The sequence below is a fragment of the Callorhinchus milii genome, unplaced genomic scaffold (assembly GCF_018977255.1).
Source record: "Callorhinchus milii isolate IMCB2004 unplaced genomic scaffold, IMCB_Cmil_1.0 Scaffold7, whole genome shotgun sequence".
Classification (NCBI taxonomy): Eukaryota; Metazoa; Chordata; class Chondrichthyes; order Chimaeriformes; family Callorhinchidae; genus Callorhinchus; species Callorhinchus milii.
In genome coordinates this window covers 12305141-12329990 of record NW_024704748.1, presented here as the reverse complement: position 1 = coordinate 12329990, position 24850 = coordinate 12305141, and the positions used below count along the sequence as shown (strand labels likewise).

Here is a 24850-nt window from a genome sequence, read left to right as displayed (position 1 = left end):
TTTTTTGTTTATAAAACATGGATCTACCCTGATGAGAAAACAAAAGCTACAGCCCATCAAAAGAATAACTAACTGTTTTCAAAACTAAAATCCTCTCTCTCTCACCGCCTCCTCCCTCTCACCCTTGCTCCACCCAAACACTATGGAACATGGGTTATTTTTTTGTGCTAGCATTGCAGGAACTGACACAAAGTCACATAATGTTGCATTTCCGTAACTGAACCACAATGGGTGGGGATACTGTATTGGGCAATTGATAGGTAATAGGCTAAGTTACAGTTTAGATTGAAGGGAAAGTTAAGAGTCCCAAAAGAAACTACCAAGAAATTATCTGAATAGGGCGAATCCTTCAGATAGTAAATATTTAGCTGCAGAAACCACTGCCACCATCTAACTCAGCACAGAACTAGGAGCCTCCTTGCTTGTATTCAGCCACACAGAAGAGGAATCTCCAAGTTCTGTACTGGTTACATGATGTCAGTCGGGCTGACAGTCACTCTCCGATAATTGATCTGGATTAGGGATGGAGAAAACCTGACTGGAATTCTCCTGCTCAGAATCCAGTGAACCTCTAGAAATTGTCTATAAGAATAAATAATAATCCTTGCATTTGAAACAGCGCCTTATCAGGTCATCAAGATGTATCAAAGCTCCTCACAGGATTTTACTGAAGTGTAGTTACACTTCATTTGTAAGCAAATGCAGCAATCAATTTGCACATCAATGTCCACGAACAGTTATGAAGCAATTTTACCTAGGGGTAGTCGGCCAGTACACCAGGAGAAACTCTCTTCTCTTTTATGGGATCTTTATCATCCGCCTCAAAATGAAGATCTGTGAACGATGTGAATGTGTGAACAGGACAGGATCTAGCTCCCATTGTGATGCCTCCCACAGTCACAACCATTGATTTCTCATTAGTATCGACCTTTTCACATGTGTACTAAACTAAACACAGATTTCGACTCTTAACACACTATGCAACCTCGCTTGTTAAAGTTAAATCTACAAATAAGACTAGTGCAAGCAAATTAAGCCCTTAATATCTCAATTGTACCCAGTTCTGGTAGAAACATCAAGTTAAATCCCCATCAATTAAAGAGAACTGGATTAAATGCAGAAATGGAGAATTTTATCACAGTAAAGTGTCATCACTGATCTAACCATCCAGCCACTGTTAAAACAGTTGAGAGGGCATCTAACAGCCCTTCGATATGAAGCTTAGACATGGACTGAACCTGAAAGATGTCTACAACTTCCGAATAAGGAGAACCTTTTAGAGACCTGCAAGTATTCAGAATAATCAGCTACTTTGCAGTCGGGCATGCGTAAACAGTGCAGCCAAGCTTCTGTGACAAGAGTTCACGTAAACATCTCTCTTCCTCCCACCTCTTTCATTAATTGAGCCACATCAAATAGTTTCAAGTTTGTACCCTGCATTCTCTTACCATGTATGGTGGCTGACTGGGCTCAAGCTCAGTGTTTATAAAGCACTATGTACTGAAGCATTTTGGCATCTACCTCCAAACAGCATTGAAAACGATAAATCACCTGAGATCAGCCTCGTTCATCTTATCAGCAAAGAAAGAAACTGGCAGAGACCAGAGAATCTCTGATGTCCGCTTTCAGCTGTGGTATCCCCAGCCTTTCCCTGCTTCTGTCCAGCAGCAAACAGATGACTTCAGCAGAAACACAGGCACATCAGTGGTGTGCTCCAGAAGAGTTTAGCCCTGTGGCTTTGAGCACTCAAGGACTCCTTAACACAACTGGTGCTGATGCTGACAGTTGAACAATTACACTACTGGAAGGGGCTGGCCAGCACTCTCTTCAGCAAGACATTACATTTTACTAAGTGTAATTAAACCCGGAGTCACCTTAACTCACTTACAACCAAGTCTCGGAAGCCTATACAACTCTACTCTATAACTCTATCCCATTTTAATACACCTGAGCCTGAACCTGTCCTTGCCCAAAACCAATACATGTGCACACTCTAGCGGGGATCATTGGGTGCATAAAATTTGCTAATTTCCCCCCTACCTTCTCAATATACATCAGGCAATGCCTTTCCCAATTAAGCCATGGGTGAGCAAGGACCTTTTTTTTCCCCAATTGAAAGAACATTCAGCATGCATCGTTTCACCAGTCAATTCACTTGGGGACATGAGTTGGGTTGAGACATCTCAAAGACCTGTTAAGGCGTTACATCAAATGCAAGGATTATTATTATTATCATACTGGAGCACAACTGCTACCTACGCAAGCCTCACCAGCAATCTGTTCAGGTCTGGGCAGAATAGTTGTCTGTCAGCACAAAGCTGACAGGCCTAAGGAATCTGCAAACGTTGGGTTGGTGGAAAGAAAAGGGATCAGTGTTTTGCATTGCAAAACTGCACATCTATAAAACCTACTCAACTCTTGGAGAGCTGCTCCATGTACATGTACAGTCGTTGGGAACCTCACCCGCTCTTAACTACAGGTGGTAATTTGCATTTGCCACGCAGTCATAGCTGAGCCAACCTGCTGGTGTAAATAGCTTGGAACCCTTTCCTTTGATCTCAGTTCACTCTTCAGAAGCTGGCTGGAAGCTGATCAGTGTTTCATTTATTGTTGCAAATTGATGTTGGATTCATGAGTTAATTTTCTGAGTCTCAGACTCCATGCTCGTTTTGAGCAGTGAGACATCGAAGGCCAACGAGTGACTGAAGTTCTATGCGTTGCCAGCCCCTTCTGCTGACCTCAGTGTCTATTCTGTGTCAGGCTCACATTGTGTGGTGGCTTGGGGCCCTGCGCCAAACACAAAAATGACATCAACCCAACTCATGCTGCTTGTTGCCTGCAACAGCATGCAAGAGGCAGGCAAAGCTTCACTGCCATTGGAGGTGGAACAGCTTACAAAGAGTTGTAACAGCACACATGCCTGGCAGCTTTACTTTGCCCACAGCACACAAAAGGGTCAGCTAACCAGAGTGATGTTCTTTTGGAAATGTCTGAACTCAGAAGTGCCCGACTCCAGAACCCACACAGCGAGCTCAGTGACTGCTGAACAAATGTGTACACACGGCTCCTGAATCTCACAAGCCAATGCCAGGGTCAGAGCTGCCTGCCTGTGTGCTTCATTTCTTACTGCTGGGGTTCCCCTGACCTACCTCAGCAGCTGCAAAAACCAGCTGAAGAAACCAAGGCATTTGGAGAAGTCTCTGCAGACACTGGATCCCCATGATAAAACTGGCCATTTCAGAGCCAGGTACACCCAAAAAGCAAATCTAGCACCTAATTAATAACAAATCAAAGGCTTAATTTAATCCTGGTTATAACAATAATAATCCTTGCATTTGATGTGACGTCTCAAAAGAGCTACACAGGAATTAATGTAAAGTGTGCTGACTATTTTTTAGAAGAATGCAACTAGCTAATTTGCGCACAGAAATGTCCCATGAATAGAATGACCAATTTTATCTTGGGGGGGGTGGGGGGTTTTGGAATAAGAAGTTGAATTTCAATTTCTGGTCACTTTCAGCCTCGGACAAACAAGAACAACAAAACTATATTTGTATAGTGCCTTTCACGTCGGGAGGACAGAGCTGCTTGCTCAATACATGAACAACATCTTGATTCTTTGTTCTCTAATACAAGGGATTGAGCAAATATCAAGCCATCATTTTTGGTATGGGGACTGGATGGGGTGGAGTAGGTTTCAGGGCAGGGGATAATGGGTGGGGGGGTGGGGATTGAGAGAGAAGGGGACTGGGCTGCTTCCGTTACACAATACTAATAAGGACACAATAAAGAGCTCTAGAAAACATATTTACATTAACCCATATCATGAAATCAATGAGTGCCAATGGTGCATTCACAGGAGCAGTAAACAGGCAGGGAAAGCTTCGCTTTGCTTTAAGACCACACGGTTGCTTTTCCTTAAGTTCACAGTTGTTGCTAAGTGTCTATAAACTGACGATGAAGGTCAGAGAATCACACGCCCAGACGCACAGAAGCAGCGCTCTTGAAGGAAAGAACCCGCTCAGCACTTTTCCGTGTTCTACAGGCACCCTGGCCTGGCACAGAGAGAGTTAAATGGCTCAACACAACAGGGAAGTTCAATGAGTGTTCTCTTATTGCTCATGGGTATTTTCGGGTTGCTGTGACGTGGTTATTCCTGACCCGGTGTCAGACAGAACTGAGCGAAGAGGCCCAAAGGAAATCTCAACGTGAGACGTCTGCAGTTTTCAGCCAGATCGAACAAACCAGCTGCAGACCTGGCGTGAAGTGCCCGGCCCCTCACCAAATCTTCCGAATCAGTCACAACCTTAAGAGTTGCCTTTCCGTCCCTTCAAGACAGAATATTGGGCGATTGTTTTGGATGTTGCACTAATAGAGTGAGATAATGTCAGGAGCTCAATAAAGTGATCCCCCCCCACCCACTCCCCTCTTCCCCCAATCAAAATCATGATGCATGCCATCTACATCCGGGGACACAACTCACACATATAAGGACGAGTTACAAAAGGACATCTCTATGACACTTCTGCAGCTTATCTAGCGATGTTGCAGCTTTGGGCTACAAAACTGAATTGACTACAGCTACATGAGTCTCTACTAAATATTCGCCATGTTCTGTAATGAATGTTCAGGAAAGAAAGGGGAGGTGGGGGAAGGGAAAGAACAAAAGCCTCACACACAGCAACACAGCACCAAAGCGACGTCAGTGATTTTCTTCCTCGTCCTTTCCTTTTTACAGAATGAATTCAGTTCAGTCTATGGCAGAGCCATCAGGACAGTTCCTTAGGAAGCACTGTTTTGTGAGAATGGGAAATGGCGTGCGATTCAGTGACATAACAGGAGAAATACTGGTCATGTTTTATCTCCTGCATCTCTTTCAGTGTAACTCAGGAACCTCGTTCACAAAGTCGCCTGAAATTCTGCACAACTCCTTTTAAAATTTTTACAGCACGTTATCTCTCTCTCTCCCCCCTCCCCCCACCACTCCCTTCCCCTCCCCCTCCTGAGGAATTCCTTGCATCTCTTCAAGCAAGAGGATCCAGAGTGCACCACTGTGAACCGGCATGGGGAGAGCCATGATAAAGCACTTTGCTTCACAATCCTGCCTGACGGAGCGAACCATTGCTGACCGAGGGAGGTTCTCGTTTCTTTATGCGCTTGTACATTAAGAACAACGAGAAGCATTTCCCACCCTCCTCCCCCCTCTTTCTCCACCCGCCAACACCACCCCCTCAACATCAAGCTACGGGGAATGTGCTGTGTGAAATGTGAGATGCCCTGTACGAACCACAGAGGCACAACGATGATGTACAGGCTTGCTGACTGACTGCCCATGTTTGCTTTGAACCACTCGCAGATTGACGGTCTCTGATAATCACAGATTAATAAAGCAACCTAATCCCTTTTGTATGAGGTCATGAATTCACAAACAGCACATCGTCCCTACCTCGCCCGGCCCACACCAGCCCACCTGCAACGTCCGCACAGGCATCAAAGATTTTCTGCCAATCTCATTCCAGATAAAGCCAAGGACTCAGTACACGCTGCTCACCCAGGCTCAAAGCGTCTGAAGGGATCTTTCTCACAGCATAATAACGTTAGGTTTTAACCCATTCAGTCCTTCACAAACCTGTGCGCTGTTGTTAATTCTCTCCCCACCCTATCTTCTAACTCAAAGTTAAAACAAGCTGAGATGAAATAATAAAAAAAATCCTTGAATTAGATTTAGCGCTTTTCAGGTTGGGAGGAGCCCTCAAAGCAGTTCTCAGGATTTACCGTAAAGTGTAGTGACTGTGCGTTTTGTCGCTGAAATGTTTCTTTGCTAATTATTTTTGTGAGTCGAGTCTGCTTGCCTGTTGACTCGTGGTATTTGCGCTGCCAAGTGTCAAACTGACCTACTTGAACCAAGAACAGCCTCACTACATAGCAGTTGTGAGGAACTCCAGGGAACATCCATCGCAAACCAGAGCTCAAACTGACTGGCTCACCCACTCCGACACGCAACGATTGCCATGGTTAATGAAACCAGTTGGCAGTCCCTTTTGCCTGGACAGTCAACCGCACAGCCACACAGAAGGCACAGCCGCGCAGAAGCACAGCTGTAAGGCAAATGACAGTCCATGTCACATCTCCACACAGTACAAAGAGTCAGTAACTTCCAATGTTACCAACATATTGCTGGACTCGTTATTTCCACCCCCCCCCCCCCATCCCCCCATCAACAATCTACCAATTTGGTGCTCATTTGGAAAATATTTCAAATAAAGAGGATGGTTGCACGCTTCGTCCTTTAAAGAAAAGTAATTTCAGTCACATTCTCATATTAAATGGACGACCCTATAACTCCCACATGCATGGCGCTGATTCCCATCAATAATATTACTGTAACATATCTTTGATACAATTACTTGCCAAGAGCACTTACTTTAACACAGCATTTTCTAGCTCCTATCAGCTGGATACTGAGCTGCACACGAGTCTCACAGCAGCAAAGTCAACAGACAGCCATTTAGACATCCTGTGATAAACCTCACTTTCCTCCCACCACACCTCTCCACACCCCCAAAAAAAGAACATTCTTACAAGACAGTAAATCCAAGAGTTCAAACTACTTCCCACAACAGCTCTATACTAAACGCGCATTTTTTGTTGCCGAAAATTTGCAGAAAAACAGAATAAAAAGTCTTGCAAACCTTTGCGTCCTAATTACAAATAAATCTGCAGGGGTTACAATCCTCTGAGTGAAGTCAGGCCCATGAACAGGAAGCTGAGAGGACAGTCTGAACTGACACCCCATGATGAGGTTTTCCTCTTCAGACACCACTTCTCTTTAATGGAGTCTGCGTGCTGCTGAATTCTTTCTTCTCCATTGAGCTTTAGTCTCAACAGTAAGACTTGCTGTTATTTTATTTTATTTAAATCACCCATTTATCAGCAGCAGGTGAGCACAGGAGGCAGATACCCCCTTTTGCCTTCTCTGTAGTTTTTTTTTTACACACACACAACCTACAATTTCTGTTTGCAGGTGTTTTACCATAGAAACATTGTGTGAAACCGATAGCCGAGGACACTCAGTAATTGTAAGGTTAATGGAGGAATTTTTTTTACACACACGCACAGACACAGTTGCCAGACCTCAGACATTTGAAAATGATGGCAGCTAAACAGTGGTTTCAATGAAATCACTTGAGCATTGAAGGCAACACAACCTGGAAAAGACCTGGAAGACAATCTAAAACATCAAACCAACAATTTCCTTAAAGCATAAAAGACTTCACAAGCACACAACTTGAGAAGCTATGAATTCTCATTGAACAGGCTCACACAAGAATAGACACTTGTTAAAGAGGGCTTTGGGCAACCATGGCAGATACACTAGCATTAGTCTACAACTGCAGAAGAGAACCAGGAAATGGAGGATAGAAGGTGGGAAGCAATAGCTTGGAGGTGGTCAGCAGATAGAAGATTGAACACTGCAGAAGAGGACATGCCCAGCTTGTTTTTTTTAAAAAAAGGAAGCTTGGGACTGACATCTACACTAAATCAGCTCAAACAATACAGCAATAAACTTCCTCCCACAGACCCACCTTAGATCACAGGCCTCCACTGATGTTTGGCCAAAGTTTTTAACTAGTTCTTCACTATCAATGGACAGAGCTTTTCATCTCATGGAACAATACTTTTGGATACACAGAGGCAGCGGAGCAAAGGGGGCAGGTTTAAGGTTGTAAAAGGGCAATTTCAGGCTAGGCACCAGCCAATATTTATTTTCCCAGAGGGTGATTAACGCCTTAGCAGGTGGCCATGAAGGGTGGTTCAGACCAGGACACTGGACATTTAAAAAAAAGTCTTGATACTGTGATGGGAAGACGGTAGGGTGGGTATTGTGAAATCAAATAGACCGAAGGGTCTTCTTCTTTCAAATCTCTCTGATCCTGTGAGTGCCCAGTATCAAGTCCCAGTAACCAGTACCAATAGAATTGCACTCTTTTCTCCTATCCAATTTGTACGATTATGGTAGGACAGTGCCTAGTATATTCTTTAGCTCAAATTACCCATTCACTGGAGAATTGAGACTCTACACATTGATTAAGCTGAATTTCTGATCAAGTCATCGCACACATGTTGCACGAGTATACAGAAAGAATTTGCCCTTTAGGTTTACTCTTTACAGACATAAAATTATGGCTATTTACACTGTTTTTTCACAGGAAGCATCTTTCCAAGATTTATAAAAATTAGGAGTTGCCTTTTAACAAGGATAGATACCAACAGTGTTAAATTATTGTAGCACCTTTCACGTCCGTTGGACACTTCAAGGCGCTTTACAGTGCTGACTAGGAGCTGAGCAGGAGGATGAGGAGCCAAGTAAGAATAGGGATTACAGGCTGGTGGAGTGTGTAGGAAGGAGTTGGGAAGTTTAGTGAGTAGGGGTTTGAATAGTTGAGCCTGGCGTGATGGAGGAGTGAAAGAAGCTCTGGTGGAGGGTATGGATATACAATACAGTTAAAGGCACACACTTGTTCTATTTTCCATATACCCATAAACTTGCAGGAATTTCCTTCCCTCTCTTCTCTTGAAGTTTCTGAGCCAGGATTCCAAGTTGCCCTTCAGTAACTGTCCCAAGTGAATATTCTTCTGATGTCATCCCAGGCTGCAAATGTCACCAGACCACTTCTGATCCTAACCACAGATGTGTGCGAATCCAATAAGGGGGAAGTGGGGGAGCGGGAAGTACTGGTTGATTTTACCCCTTCCTCACCCCAGGGATGCAGAGGTCAATTGCAGCCCCCCCCCACCCCCCCTTCAGCTCAACGTGCGTAAAACTGAGGCCCTCCTGATTGGCTCACCTACAAGGCCATTCACGGCCTTGCTCCCTCCTACCTCTCCGACCTACTATCCCCCTACCTACCTGCCCGTACCCTCCGTTCCTCTGGCTCTGGTCTGCTCCACATCCCCCGCCCCAACCTCAGTGGCCGGGCCTTCAGCCTCTCAGCCCCTAGGCTCTGGAACTCCATCTCCCAGTGCCTTCGCCTTGCTTCCTCCCTTTCCTCCTTCAAGGCCGGTCTCCAGACCTTTCTCTTTGACCGTGCCTTCAGCTCCCCTCTCAACTCTCTACCCCCTCCTTGCCCCGTCCCTTCCCTCCCCTCACCTTGACATTTCCCCCCTCCTCGCTCCCTCCCTTCCCTCTCCTCACCCTGACCATTTACCCCCTGCTCGGGTCCTCACCCAACTGTCCAGCGCTTTGGGACGTCCTCCCGACGTGAAAGGCGCTCTATAAATGGAATCTTGTTGTTATTGTTGCTATCCCTACTGAGATCTGATACCTCAGTGTTGACCGGGAATTGAACCTGGGACCTCCCTGGTCTCCCTGGTGCTGAGCAGCAGCTGAAGCAACCGAGTCACTGGGGTTTCTTAAGATGGAGGAACATGAAAGTGTTCTGCATTATTGTACTCCAGCTCACTTCCAGCCTTGATTTGCTAATAAAGCTTTGCCTGTCAGCGTATATTCTTCAAAATCAAACCAACATTAGCCAGTGGGTATCGGAGACTCCAGGCTGCATTTTGACTGGATGTGAGCAAGTTGTTATCTGTCTGTATCAAAAGCAAGTCTAACAGATCCTGTGACCTAAGCACTTGAGTTTCATCCAGCAGACAACAGTAACGTAGACCTTACGCCAGGATCTGATGTATCGAATAACTGAAGCATAGCTGGCACACTCGGTATCATACGATTTATTCAGCACAGACTCCCAGCAACTGTGGGGCCTCCACTTCATGTACAATCCTACCCTCAGGTCTTTACTTGGATGTTGATAACAGCCTGCAAGGCACATGATTTTCTAATAAAACCATATGTAAGATCTGGTTTGAACCGGCAGCCCCCATCTCTGGCCTCTTCGTCTCCGATTGCCCCATTCTGGCCCCTAACAAAGACAGGGAGCCTGGAAATATAAATTCTTGGCAGGGGAAATTCAATGTCTTGCTGGAATGATTGCAAAAATGCCATTTAACTCTTTCACTTCTCCTTCGTCCTCCAGCAGTGAATAAGTAAGTAATAATAACATGTCCTTGCCTTCCACCAGTGCAGAGATTATACCACTTAAGGAAAGTCGTATTAATAAACAATCAGCAATTGGTGCTACCTACAAAGGCTCTTCTACACTGGTGCCCTGGTGATATCTTCACACAACCAGCTTGCTGGGACGCAAATACTTCCAGTGCATGCCAGCGGGCAACAAAAGGATCTCACTGTAACCAGCCTTTGGTACTCAACGCATTGACCGGATATTAGGAGCACAGTACCAACAACAAATTACATTTACATAGCGCCCTTCATTCAGGGTACATCTTGGGAGTGCTTATCAGGTCTGGGGAAGGCAATGCTGGATCCACGCAAAGGGTGTGAAGAAATCCAGGCACTGGAGAACACAGGGTCACAACCTTTGTGTTAATTTAATAACCCTGAATTAGAGAATTTGGGGGAGGAGCAATAAATCAGTGAGCATTCAGAAGGATTGAAGAATGGTTGTACTGTACACATAACTGCAAATCAAGACATTCCAGTCCCTTCCACAAACCGTACATTTAACAAAGACTTCCTACGGTATAGCAAACCCATGGTAAAGATCCCCTGTATAAAGATTCCCTCGTGCCTCCCTCCCAAGAACAGATTAGTGCTTCAAACCTGCCTTCACTTTGCAGCAGCAGCTGGGCAGGTTTCGTTCCTGAAAGAAACCGAATAGGCCTGCTGCACAATGCCACATTGGCAGCTCAGAGAGAGAGATCATATTGCAGCTGTGACAGTGCAAACTCAATGCAATTTCCAAGCCTTTATTTGTAAATTTGTAAACCTCGACCTGTGTTGACTTAAGTGATTTCAGCCAGGGCAAGTGGGCTTGACCTCAGTACCCCTGAGCTAGGAAGGAACACGTAAACTCGGATATCCCCACCAGATTTTTCTCCAATGACCCTTGACCGGAAATGCATATGTGTGGCGGGTGGACTGGGCGGGTACAAGATGAGGCTCGGCTGGTAAGGCTCTCACAGTTCATTGCCACCCGGCTCAAACATGAATAATGCCCATGTGGGTGAGGTATTGGAGAAAGATGTTTGAAACATACCCCAACATGAGGCCTTCAGAAGAGGAGGAGGGGCAGAAGAGAAGGTTAAGGAAATACCATCATTGCACATCTTTGCTGTCAAAAATCTGATAAATCTCTCAACCTCATCATCAAAGCTACTGTGTTGCTTAAGTAGATTATTATCTCAGAGGCAGCCATTCCACACTGGCTTTATTGCAGGAACGGCTTGTGGAAACTACATTTAATATTCTTCAACATTAGAACAGTTTCCCAGCTTCAAATGGTAAACAAACTAGGTCATAGTGCAAAGTAGTGCGAGAAAGTAGTCCTGTAAAATTCAGGACATTCTTCATTGTAATTTCTATTCAAAATCAGCCAGTACAACTAAGTCAAGCATTGAGAAACCATCTGCCATCCAGGTGGTGAAACTTTTCCTCTAGTTAATTTCTCATTCATTTTTTATTCATTCCACCTCTTTTTTTAGGCCACACATGATAATCCATCACGATGCTAAACTACTGAGAATTTCACACAAAAGAATGGAGAGTATCCTCTCTCCCTGTAGGGGTGAGCCCTGCTCATCAAATCACAGAGAGTTTAGGCACCGGTTGGCATGAGTCACAACATTGGATGAAAATAGACTGAAATCCTCTGAAATGTTTGCAGGGAAATGGAAATGCTTTATTCAATGAATGTAAGTGATGGGTGTCTGCATGATGATGAGGCCAACACGGACTCCAATCTGAGCAATGCCTAAGGAGTGCCAACCTTTTATTACACAAAGCAGCTTCACATTGCATTCAATGGAACAATAACACATATTATAAAATGCAAAGTAACCAGCAACATAATCAATGTTTAGGAAAATCAGATGTGACCAACCTTTATCCAAAGACCTTTTTTTTTTACCTCATTCATTCTAAACAATCAAGTTAACCCAATCTCATTAACAGTATCCGTGAGGCAGTGACATTCAGTATAAGTGTTCCGTTACATGTATTACTTTTTACTTTTTTGTTACTCCCTCCCTATTTTCTACACTTTACTAAAGGTTCAAACTCAACCTGCCAGTGTTACAGTACAGCGAGTGGGGCTCAACTCCCCAGGAACCCACCCAGGGGCCTATTCCTTAACTCCAAGAGTCAATATGCAACAATGGTTGCCAATTCAACTGTGACAAGTATCAATCAATGCCAAACATGCCTTCAGCACACAACCAACAGACTCACTGGATGACTATGACCATTTTAACTCCCAGTGAATAAAGCTGTCTCCATCTATCTGAACCCTCGTCAGGTTTAGCCCAGGAAGGAAGTGAAACTGAGCTGGGTTGCTGATGTCATGCACTTAGGCAGTGGGACTCAAACCCAAGGATAATGGTACCAGCCTCAAACCAGTCCCTAGGTGTTTTTTCTACCATTTCATAGAGCTTCTCACCATGCAGTGCAATCCTCTCTTAAGTGCCTGTTCAGTGGGACATTGTGGGATCACTTAAATCAGGGTGGTCCAACTGGTGGCCCGCGGGCTACATCTGGCTTCATCCACCTCCCCCCCATTTCATCTGGCCCAACCCCCTATTTCATCAGGCCCACCCACTCTCCATAAGCTGTAAATGTTATGTTTCTGGAAGGGAAACACAAAATTACTGATAACGTGGTCCGCAGACATTTCTCAACTAGGGTAATCGGCAACTCAGGAGCCAAAAGCTTGGACTACCCTGACTTAAATAATTGAACTTGGTCACTTCAGCTACATTTAGCTGATAGCCTGAGATCAGCAAACTCAGCACCGATCAGTAATTGAATCTGCCTGAATGGCTGAGCATCACTGGTGATGCCCTTACCTACATTGTGAATCAGGGAACAATAGCCCTTTCTCCATCTGGCTTTTAAAAATCAATAGTTAAACAAAGTTTTACACTTTAAGGAATTTAGATGGATATATCAATTACATTTTACTCTTGTTAAAAATATTTCAGGGCTTTGCTTTACTGCATTTCAATTGATACAGTAACTGAAGTGGTTGTAAGACACGAGTTAGTGCAACATAACCACAGGACTGACTAACCGAACTGTGCAGAAATGCTATGTCGGGTTAATATTAGTAAGTTTACTTGAACCAGCTGTCAGCTAATTATGTTAATCCTCTGTTGCAGAGGACTTCTGTTAAGAATTCGGTGAAGGCTATTCTCACATCAGTAGGATGGGGGTAGGGAGAGTAACCAAAGGTACTGAAGGTAGGTCCATAACCGCAGATATTCAGTAGTTTCACTTTGTGTGTCCAGATGCAGATTATCGCAGTGTACATGCAAAAATGTGCAACATACACGCACAATATAGAGCCTGCCAACCATTTACAGCCATCACTGTTTCAGTTGCAGAAGTGTCACTTCCTCCTGTGTTTTAATTTTTTTTTAACTCAATATGATCAATATGAATGTGAAAGAGCTCAAATTTGGACAGAACATGTGGTTTATCCCCAGTGCATACAGGATCAAGCAGAACAAGCACAATTTCCTCTCCCCTGGTCCGCACTTTTGCTTAGGTTTCAATGATTTTTTCTCCTCCACGTTTTTCTCTTCCTGTAGAGGATAGAAACAGGAATAGGCCATTCAGCCCCTCGAGCCTGTTCCACCTTTCCATAAGATCATGGTTGATTTGTACCTCAACTTCAATTACCCGAGCTTGCCCCAGTTCCCTTTATACCCTGAACTAACATAAATCTATCCATCTCAGTCTTGAAAATATGAATGGATCCAACATCCACAATCTTTTGGGGGAAAGAGTTCCAGATTTCCACTACACTCTGGGTGAAAAACTGCTTCCTGATTTCACTTGTAAATGGCCTAGCTCTAATTTTAAGATTATGCCCCCTTGTTCTGGATTCTCCCACCAGCAGAAATAGTTTCTCTGTATCTACCCTATTGAATCCCTTTATTATTTTAAAAACCTCAATCAGATCACCCCTCAACCTTTTAAACTCAAGGGAACAGAAACCAAGTTTATGCAATGTGTCCTCATAATTTAACCCTTTAAGCCCTGGTATCATTCTGGTGAATCTGCACTGGACCCCCTCCAGAGCCAATATATCCTTCCTGAGCTGTGGTGCCCAAAACTGAATACAGTATTCCAGGTGGGGTCTGACTAAGGCTCCATACAGTTGAATCATTGTTTCCTCCTTTATATTCCAGCCCCCTTGAGATAAAGGCCAATGTCCCATTAGCCTTTTTGATAATCTTTTGTACTTGTGAGTTTGCTTTTAGTGATTTGTGTATGTGGACACCCAAATCGCTTTGCTCCTCCACGGTTCTTAGTTTCTCACTTAGAAAATATTGTTTGGCTATTGTTGGATCCAGAGAGGATGACTCACACTTCTCCAAATTGAATTCCATCTGCCACAGTTTTGCCCACTCACTTAATCTGTCTAAATTAAAGATTCCTGTAACTCAGTGGTTAGAGCACTCGCTCTGCAAGCGAGAGACCTGAGTTCAATTCCAGGCAGGTCAGGGTGAAACCTTGGGCAAGTTTCCTTACTCCACACGCCTAATAATAATCCCTCAAAAACAAAAACAATAATAAATCGGTCATTTTCAATCTACGACTGTTTATGGGACATTGCTGTGCGCAATTGGCTGCCGCCTTCGCCCACAAATATACAGTCAATTCACTTTACAGTGTGTTCTGTGAAGCACTTTGGGACGCCCTCCCAACGTGAAAAACACTATATCAAATGCAAGGATTATTATTATTATAAATCCCTTTGGAACTCTAACTGGGGATAGTTCTGTGAACACTGCCAACCTTCTGAAACCTTCTCTTTGACCGTGCCTTCAGCTCCCCTCTCGACTCTCTTCCTCCTCCTCGCTCCCTCCCTTCCCTCCCCTCACCCTGACCATTTCCCCCCTCCTCTCTCCCTCCCTTCCCTCCCCTCACCCTGACCATTTCCCCCCTGCTCGGGTCATGACCCAACTGTGCAGCGCCTTGGGACGTCCTCCTGACGTGAAAGGCGCTCTATAAATGGAATCTTGTTGTTGTTGTTGTTGTTGTTGGAACATCAACGACCTGGTGGTCAATCTCTGCGTAAGACCAGGCAGAGAGGTTGACTGTGAGAAAGTGTCACAGTGGAGCCTGCTCTTGCCCATACCAGACCTCCATACACTTGCTTTCTCCGGCAGGAATTGTTGATCATTGATCGCGGCAGTTTTCCCTCTTCCTAACTCCAGGGCTCCCGAGACCTATTGTAGCATCTCTACTGCTGTCCAGCTTAGATCTACTAACTCAGCGTGGGACCTTCACGAGCTGCATATCTGGTCTCTGTCATCTGATGTATTTAGCCACTAAGCCAACAGAAGAGCTGGAACTTGTTTACCAATGTTATGAAGCTCAACGTTGTGTTTGGTGTGTTGGGTGAGCACTGCAACATTTGTGTCTTGTTTAGTAACCTGAATTGCTAAAGCCTCTGTAGCTCACCCTCTGTGGTTTTCAAGCCTCTTAGCTTCTATTTCTTTGGGCTTTACTGACAGACTTTATTTCTGCATTACTGGCTGTTTAACACCATGCTAAATAGAAGGGCATTAGAGGGAAGGCTAATGAATTTAGGGTGATAGGAAGAAGCTTATGTAAGAATTGTTAAGCCTATGTACTGAGTACAGGGAGTAGGTGTCTCCTCCTTGGTGGCTCTACATAGCACCATGATTAAGACAGGATGCAGCTGTGGGAGGTGGGATTGAAAGCAAAGTTGGTGGGGGGAGGGGGAGATGGGGAGAAGAGTAAGGCAAACAAATCATTTATATCCAACAACAATCTAAATGTCTAAAAATAAAACACAGGAGAAAGACGTTTCTTTTGGACAAAACACCACAAGCCACAAAAGAAAGTGTATCGTTCCGAGAGTTGCGTGAATATCCATTCATCCCACCACCATTTTCCAGTGTAATTTTGCACATACACAGTCACATCGGAATTCCTCATAACAGGAATTTCCCCTCTTCGTCCTTACTTTCTCTCACATCCTGGCTGCACAGACAGTAAAGCAGGAAAACAACATTTGTCTTGTTTGTAATATGTTGAAGGTGCAAACTAGCATTCAATTCTCCGCGCCCCTCCTCTCCTGGGGCTCACTGAGGGCTGAAGCTGCTGGCACCTGAGACAGCACTGGCAGCACATGGTATTAATCAGTTTTTACACTCTCACACACTTGATATGGATTCTCACAGGGAGCAGAGACACAATGGCACTTTCGGGCTATGAAACCAATTGATTTAGCAAGGGAGAAACAGTATTCTAAACCCACAGCGTTAACTTAAGGATTTTGCCAGTGTGTTGAAAAGGAGATTTTGTCACGCACAATAAGAGTGCTATTAATTTTCCAAAATGATGGCTTTAAAAGTGCTGCCCGTGTGTGAGAGGGAGAGAGAGTGTGTATGTGAGAGTGTGAGGCAGGAGACCTGTGTTAGGGTGTGTGCATGTGAGAGAGTATGATTGTGAGAGTATGAGGTAGAGTGTGTGTGCGCGCGCGCAGAGATGCCTAACATGCTCATTCCCACTTGAAATAAAAATGAACCATTACATTTCAGTAAATCATAGATTTCCCCCGTGTCTAGCCTGCAAGATTCGAGAGGGCCTGTAAGCAACCACATTGAGGACTTACAGAGAACACTGGAATTTCAAACATGGAGAATTGGAAGGTTTCCAAATGACACACAGGAGCCAGAAAAATTGGCATTATGTTTTTTTAAATTAAGCTCAGACTTTTTTTTGTCACAGAAAGCAAACGTTTCTCTTTTTTGCTGGTGGAAGAGAGAAGGGATTGGGGAGGGGTTGGAGGTGGGGGTGTAGGGAAGAAGAGGCAGGGAAGGTTCCAAAAGGGTAAAAGACAATATGAATATTTTCTCCTACCTGCTGATTTTGGAGTGAACTTGTCTCTGTTTGCCGCACATACAGCCAGCAGCCTGTATCCGAGATCCAAGTCAAAACCCTGTTGTGCTGCTACTCGGCTGACGACCTGGCCCCAACACACAAAAAAAACATAACCACTCAGTTGTCAAGAAATACAGAGCATAGTGTAATGTACAAACAACCCTGTGAAACCCTGGGACAAAGAAACATTTGTACCTTATTACAACTTTAGAAAGAAAAGGCAAGCAGGAGTTTAAAAAAAACGCAGAAGCCGTATTTCACAAAATATTCACCTTTCTGCCCAGAACACTTTGTGTGCCATAGACTGAGACGGTTTGAATATTGCTTTGTTTCACAGCAGTAGAAATACTGTAAGTAGGCTTTAGGCTTGTAACTCACACAAACTGGGCTTCATGCCAAGTCTGAGCAAATACTCCCTCATTTTCTCTTGGCTGGCCACATTCAGTGGTTCATCATTAACACATCCTGCTTTAGGTTGACCACTTCAAGGTCCCATTCAGCCATCAAATCCAAACCAACCTCTATGGCTTTACTGACTTCAGCTGCAATATGCCAGTGTGGCCCATTGAATATCCAGGGTTTAAGGATAATAAGGGCTTCTTTCCCAAAACCCTGAGGGATGTCCCTCTGTTACTGTATGCTTTAAAATTGTGGTTGAGCGACTGTATAAACATTCTTTACTCATATCAAGAGAGGATCCCCCAAATAATCGCATGACCTATTGTTAATAGCCTAGAACAAATTGCCTTTGGCTACATTTACACAGAAAGATTGCGTGGGGACGAGCAGCTGTGAGATTTTCCCTTGCACATGGAAAAGGTACGGGTACAGATACAGGCACACACCCTGTCCATGGTAGGGCAGATGGCTTGGCTGAGAGATACAGATGGTGTCAACCCAGAGTGAAGGCTGAGTATGCAGAATGGTATCCAAACCCTTGAATGCTCAACACCCAACCCCCAAACCATGTTTTTCTAAATAACAAAATGAAATCTGCTAGTTGCAGAGGGAGAAAGAAGTGAAGGCAGGACAATTTTCTCCAGGATGGATGGTTGGATGGGGGGGGGAGGGAGGAAGGGAGGGAGGATGGATGCATGTGAGGGAGAGAGGGAGAAAGCATGGTTGGGTGGGAGGGAAGTAGGGTGGGTGGGTGAAGAGATGGGATAATGAGTGGATGAGTAGATAGAATGTTAGGAGGAAGGGTGAGTGGGTGGGTGGTTGGAAGGGAGGTAGAGTTGGTACACTTTAAGGAGGAAGAATGGGTATTAGGGAGGAAGGGAAGGGAGGGGGGAAGGGAAGTTCAATCCATCACGTCATGGTCAACACGGAAAAGCTCTGGGAACTAGACAGGAGAGTAGCTTCCAATGTGGCAGTAGTTCCCCGGTTGAGGGAAATAAGCACACAATATATGTGGATTGAATTGTACAGCGTTCTGTTTTTCTCTTCGTTTCACGGAGCATTTGTTTGTTAAAGGATTAATTGTTCAAAACTTCATCAGCCCAGAATAACAGCCTGGGCTCACAACCTTTGAGGCCTAAAAGAAGCATTCCGTTTTGCAGTCAGAAACCATTTTAAGAAGGAAAAAATACTGGACATCACCAAGGCTGAGTTTTTGCTGAATTATTGCTCATTGTATAGAGCAAACAAATAGAAAATCATGTGTCGGCTGTTGGCCAATTAATGTGAAGAGCCTGTTTGGGCAGGAAAACAATGAACTCCATGGCTTATGCCAGTTTTGGCGTAGTTTAGATGTGCGGAGTGTAGCAGAGTGAAGCTCCCTTATTATTAACATTTCCATATTGCTCTACACATGTGAACACACATATTATTGCACAAGACTACTATATAATGTTACTAACCAATATTATTTTACAACATATGCGTATCACTGTATAATGTATGCATTGCTGGAAAGCAGGTACACAGTACTGGGCAGCGTATACATTACCGTGGATCAAAATCAACAAACAGCTCCAGGAAGTATGACTCCCATCACGTGCTCATTATTGCCCTCGAGGTCTAATGTAATGAGAAGGATTATAACCTTTCCCCCACATCATCAAACTTCCGGCCAACCCTGGGGAAACAATCACCACTTAATCCCCACCGCCAGCCCCTCCAGACCATTTTAATTCAATTTTACAGCTGCTTGAAACTCCGCAAAGCAACAAAGAGCTGCTCTTCACACTCTCCAATGTCTTCTCTGTGAACTTCATTGCTTACGCAAACTCTTTCTTGATATTGCAGTTACATCTATTAAAAGGTTGTACAACTCCAGTCCCATTGGTGTCTGATTTCATTAAATTACACTGACTCCCTGGATTGTATTCACCAATGATCCTCTTTTTCCTCGCACCAACCTCCCGTCCCAGTACAAACTGACAACGTTCTTATGGCTACCATTCTGCCTCCTCCCCTTGGTCAACTAGAATACCTGGAGGGCACTGTTACAGGTGGGTTATTCAAGCTCAGTCATATCTCCAGACAAATATTGTGACTGCTTGTAGTGGCAAAACGCTTCCAACAGCACACAAACTCCCAGCTGTAGACACTGTTAAGAGCCAGGAATAGCATTTCATTCATCGGTTCCAACAGAACAAGTTGCTTTCATTGATCAAGCACAAATGTAATCAGCTGCTTTAACAAGTTGTATAGAGAACGGGATCAGCCAAAACTAAACAAATTAAAAATATTGTACTGTCATCCCACAGAGCTTTCTTTTGTCTCCCTCCGACTTTATTCCTCCCCTCTCCTCCCATCTGAGCTGCTGATCATGCTGACTACAAGGGGTTAGTTACTAAGCGACCTCCAGTACCTTGCCTAAGTGCCCACGCTTACATAGCTGCATGTTTGAGGGACATTTGATGGGCACAAATTGGCTGCCACATTCGCCCACAAAACTATACAGTATATCCTGTGAAGCATTTTGAGATGTCTTCATAATGTGATAAGAGTTGTACCAAATGCAAAGGATTTTTATATAATTATACAGAGATTAGAAGCGTTCTTCCTGGAGTATTGGGAGTATTAGTCGAGGGAAAGAAACCAAACAAATTCTATAACAAATATAATAGTAACTTTCACCAATGAATGATGCATTTCAGTCATTGGAACATTGGACTCAGTTTGCCAGTGAAATGTCTCCACAATTCACATTGGATTTAGTTGTCTGGAAACTCATTTTAAGCTCTTGAGAGCCGAGTTGAAGAGTCAAGGCCCCTCATCCACCCCAAAGCTAAGCTTGATGGAGAATAGCAAAGAGACCGAGGTAATTCGAGACTAGGTAGAGAGAGAAAAATAGGGCACTGGGTTTTGATCACAGCACAGTGGGGATACAGCATGGAAAAGACATGAAGGGCATTAGACAAATGCAAGTTGTTATTGGAGTTGGAGAAAGAAGGTATCAGGAGCTTGGAAGGAACAAAATGGCAAGGCAAGAGGTCTTATTTCTTTATATGTGAGATGAAAAGATAGGCCTTTTTGTTATTAAAAAAATGTACATTCTGTATTAGTTGCAAACAGTGTGTGACACTGCCCGTGTCAATTATTCAGAAAAGCATTAACAGGACAGTTTGCAGCATGGAAATTAATCTCACCTCCACACCATCGATTGATTAACTGACACGCTGAAGTTTATTGTTAGTGTGTATGGAATCACTTTCTTGCAACCCAGTTAATAGCTGGTTTGGGCATCATCAATGACATATAAACTGCAGGCATGCTGTGTTTCAGAAGCCTGGAATGCATTGCCTGAAAGGGTGGTGGAAGCTGATTCGATAACAACTTTTATGAGAGAAGTAGATAATTATTTGGGGAGGACATGTTTGCAGGGCTACAGGGAGAGCGCGGAGGAGTGAGATTGATTTGGGTTGCTCTTTTCAAAGTGCCAGCACAGACACAATGGGCTGAATGGCCTCCTTCTGTGCTGGATAATTCTATGATTCTAAGCCTGCAAATACATTTATCTAGATCCTCTCTCCCTACCTTTAAAGACCTCACACAACATTTTCAAAAAATCTCCCTTTTCCTTACTCAACACTTTCAAGCGCTTTGAGATGTTCATTCAAGTGAAAGGCTCTGAACAAGTGCAAGTTGTTGTTGCTGATGATCCTGGATTTAAGATCAGTCAGTACCTGATGGGGCTGTGACTGAGCTTGTGCCTCATCGGGCTTGGGATAGGAAAAGGACATAAGATCTCACAGGGATCATATAGGGCTGCCATTCCTTATCATCGTCCATCAACTTGGCTGGAAGTAACTACCTGCCATAAAGAAGAGTTGAGAAAATAATCCCTGCTGAAATTACATGTGAGAGGCAGCTGTCAGCTCTCCTCCTGTCAGGCTCACAATTACAGAACGGTCCCTTAAGAGCGATATCTAAAGACTAACAATGTCCAGCAGAGAATCCCAACCCAGGGACAGTAACTGTGTTCAGAATGGGGGTGGGAGGAGGCGGGAAATACAAGGGAAAAACTATTTCACCTTGTCACAAAGAAGTATGCATCTGTCAAACTGGAGCAAATAGCAGGCTTCAATTCTGTACTAAAGGGAGATTTGGAAAGCATGAGTGGTGTAAAACAAGCAAAGGCATGTACTCCCGGCCTGCCGGCACTCTTCATTACCACCAAAGGATAACAGGTCCATTAGATTTACAGTACAGCCTTCACTATCTAACCTTTCATTATGCAATCCTGAGTTGACATTTCACTGCCTGTTTAGTGTATAATAAGTGAAAGGTATACTGTCAAAATTATCTAAGCTTGCAATTACTTCCAAATATTTAGTGTCCTCCAGGCAGTTTGAGTAATCGAGGAGATTTTCTGCTTCGTTCTTTAATCTTGAGTTGTATTTTCACAGAGAAAGCACAATTGGCATAAATTTATTAATTGTACAATGTTATAAAATTAGAGCGAGGGTTAGACAGTATTACTGTACTAGAGAGAGGGTTGGACAGTCTTACTGTACTAGAGAGAGGGTTGGACAGTGTTACTGTACTAGCGAGAAGGCTGGACAGTGTTGCTGTACTAACGAGAGGGCTGGACAGTGTTACTGTACTAGCGAGGGGGCTGGACAGTGTTACTATGCTCGCGAGAGGGCTCGACAGTGTTACTGTACTAGAGAGAGGGCTTTACAGGGCAGGGAGGCACTGAGCAGAGAGTGGGCATTGCAGGCTAGAAACAAAGAAGTCCCTGCCTACCAATCGGACACGTTCCGGACGGTGGCTATCGAGACAACGGCCAGACACAAGTGTTGCAGTCACACAACCAGACCGACAACTGGAGTGAAAGCAGCTGAAAATATTAAGAAAAAATTAACTCTTCCACATTCTGTTTCAAATTATGTAAAAAACAAACAAATCAAAACACCCGTCCAAATAATAATAATAAAAATAATCCTGCTTTGCTGTCCCAGGGATGCAATGAGTTTTTGTGACTTTACATTGAAGTGCTCTGACCAGTATATTCACAGCCCCAGGCTTCTTTCTACACAAAGCTTCATCAACAGCTGTCAGGATGGTTTTCTTTTGAACCTATTTTATGACAGGTAATTATTTCCTGTAAGGCACTGAATATAAACAAGTTGCTTTCGTCAATAAAGCACAAATGTAATCAGCTGCCTTAACATGTTGTGTTTGGCTGTATAGTAAAACAGTGTTTTGCTCCCCTCCAGCTATCTTCACTCTTCTCGTTAAACTGTGGACTCCTTGTGAGAAATAGCTCCAATAGCCACAGTGCGCATCGCTCCTCCTCCCCTTGCCCATCACTTCCCCCTCAGTGTCCCCTCCCACCCCATGGCCAGCACTTCACTCCCCTCCAAGTACCTGGCCCCCCCACTATGGCTTGTCCAGATGAACAATCTACATGTGTAAGGTTAGATGGTGTGAGCAGAAAGACTGTCATTGCCTTGAGCTTGCTCCTATTGTGTGTCCATCCATCCAGAGTGAAAATCCTCTTCCCAGGGAGTGAGGTGTGAGAATTCAAGCCAGGAGGTCACTTAGTTCAAACTGGTAGCCATTTGGTCAAACTCGAGGCCATCTGGTACATGCGAGTGTGAGAAGCTTGCTTTTCAACTCGCACAGTGATTCGAGTCTTAAGCCCTCAGCGTTAAATAAACTCTTCTTGGAAAATTGAGCTTGAAGTAAATAAACATCTTGCACGCTTACTTCAGCAAATGCAAGTTGTTTTTGTGTAGAACAAGTTTATGTTTTGTTTCTTTCACATTTCTCTCTTTGCCAAAGCACTGTTAGGCTGTGTCAGTCTCTGCCAAGGCTCCACTGGGAAGTGGTTCCAGTCACCGTTGGGAAGTGCCCACGTCAACCCAGCTGCCAACTGTCCTCCCTATGGGGTGCCAGCACTGCCACTCAACACCCCTTATGTTTCTGGCTTGCAAGCCAAGAGTTTCCCAGATCTGTCCTTTCTGCACACACGATCTTCCTGCTGACAGATTAGCCATATTAGTGCCGAAATATTGAAGATGGCGGTGGACAGATTTAGTGCACTCTGATATTCACACTAAACATCATTCGGACAGACTCAAGAGCAGGATTTATATGTAAGTGTTTTTTTTATGACATTGCCGCTTGGTGAGATTACTACATTTAACATTACTTTGGACACGCACAGTGGTCTCAATCCGTCCACCGCACACCCATTAAACTAATCATTCTGCTCTGTCAACAAAACCTCATCGCAAATCATAGTCCTGTAAACAGGCATTCCTTGCTTACAAGCTGGAAATTCTGGGCAAGTGATGTGTTTTGCAGCTTGGTCATTCACTGCACAACTGTTTGCAGAGCATTATTGTGTGCAAATTGGCTGCCACATTCGCCTACAAAATACAGTCACTCTACTCAACAATAAATCATGCGAAGCACTTTGAGACATTCTCCTGATGTGAAAGGCACGAGGAATATCAAATGCAAGGATTATTATTATTACAGTATTAAAGCTACTCAACGAAGCACTCCTGCTGTAAGAGTTAATGGTGCCTTCCTCTGAATGCAGCATGCTCCTCATCCTCTGTGTTTTTAAGTTGTTTTACATTTACGATTCTCAAATGCAGTCACAGTACTGACCTCTGCTCCTTGTCTTGGCGTTCCAGTCAATCACGGAGCCAGAGACCAGGCGCAAAGGGCAGAGATCACAGCAAACCACACACTGCCCTGGTAGTGATTTTGATCTTGGCTGCTTGCAGAAAATTGCGATCTTAAAATGCGTTTGAACTAAGCCTGCGGAGGTGCACAGCTTCAATATTCAGGACGGCCACAATTGCAAGTGCGCCTCTTTCAGGATAAGAAAACTGAGAGCATTTTGCACTCTGGCTAGAACATGCATATGCGCAGATGTTGGGTTAGGACGGAAATGATCTTAGCTGTAACATGTCAATGTTCACAGGCAATGGTGACATGCGAAGAATGGCTATATTGGTGAGGTGCCAGTGCATAGTGGATCAAACCTCATATCCATGCCTCGAGGGGGAAGAAAATTGGAAGAAAGTGGAAAGAGAAGAAAATACCTGCTATGCTCCTGCAAGGATTAAACTTCCAAATTCATCAGCAGACTGTATGTTGCTTAAAATAAATCTTGCATTTGGTCCAGTGCCTTTCACGTCAGGAGGACTCCTCAAAGCACTTCCAAGTGTTGTGCATGTGTGTCTGACACACTGATGTGGCAGCCAGTTTGCACACAGCAATGTCCCACAAACATCCATGAAGTGAGTGACCAATTTTATCTGGGGGATTTGCTGACAGGACACTGGGAGAAACTCTTCCCTTTTGGAAAAGAGCCATGGGAAGGGTGGGTGGGGTCTTTAACGTGTATTAAACAGGCAGACGGAGCCTCAGTTTCAC

The 24850-nt window shown here is 44.2% G+C and overlaps 1 protein-coding gene across 2 annotated transcripts in view; it reads right to left on the bottom strand.

Moving 5' to 3' along the window:
* The window catches only part of zmiz1a (zinc finger, MIZ-type containing 1a), a 239240-nt gene that overhangs the window by 63504 nt on the left and 150886 nt on the right, over window positions 1-24850 (bottom strand). For both annotated transcript variants that reach the window (XM_042336621.1, XM_042336622.1), the window contains one exon: window positions 16982-17087. In XM_042336621.1, coding sequence (XP_042192555.1) covers window positions 16982-17087 — 106 coding nt within the window. The remainder of the gene's footprint in view (window positions 1-16981; window positions 17088-24850) is intronic.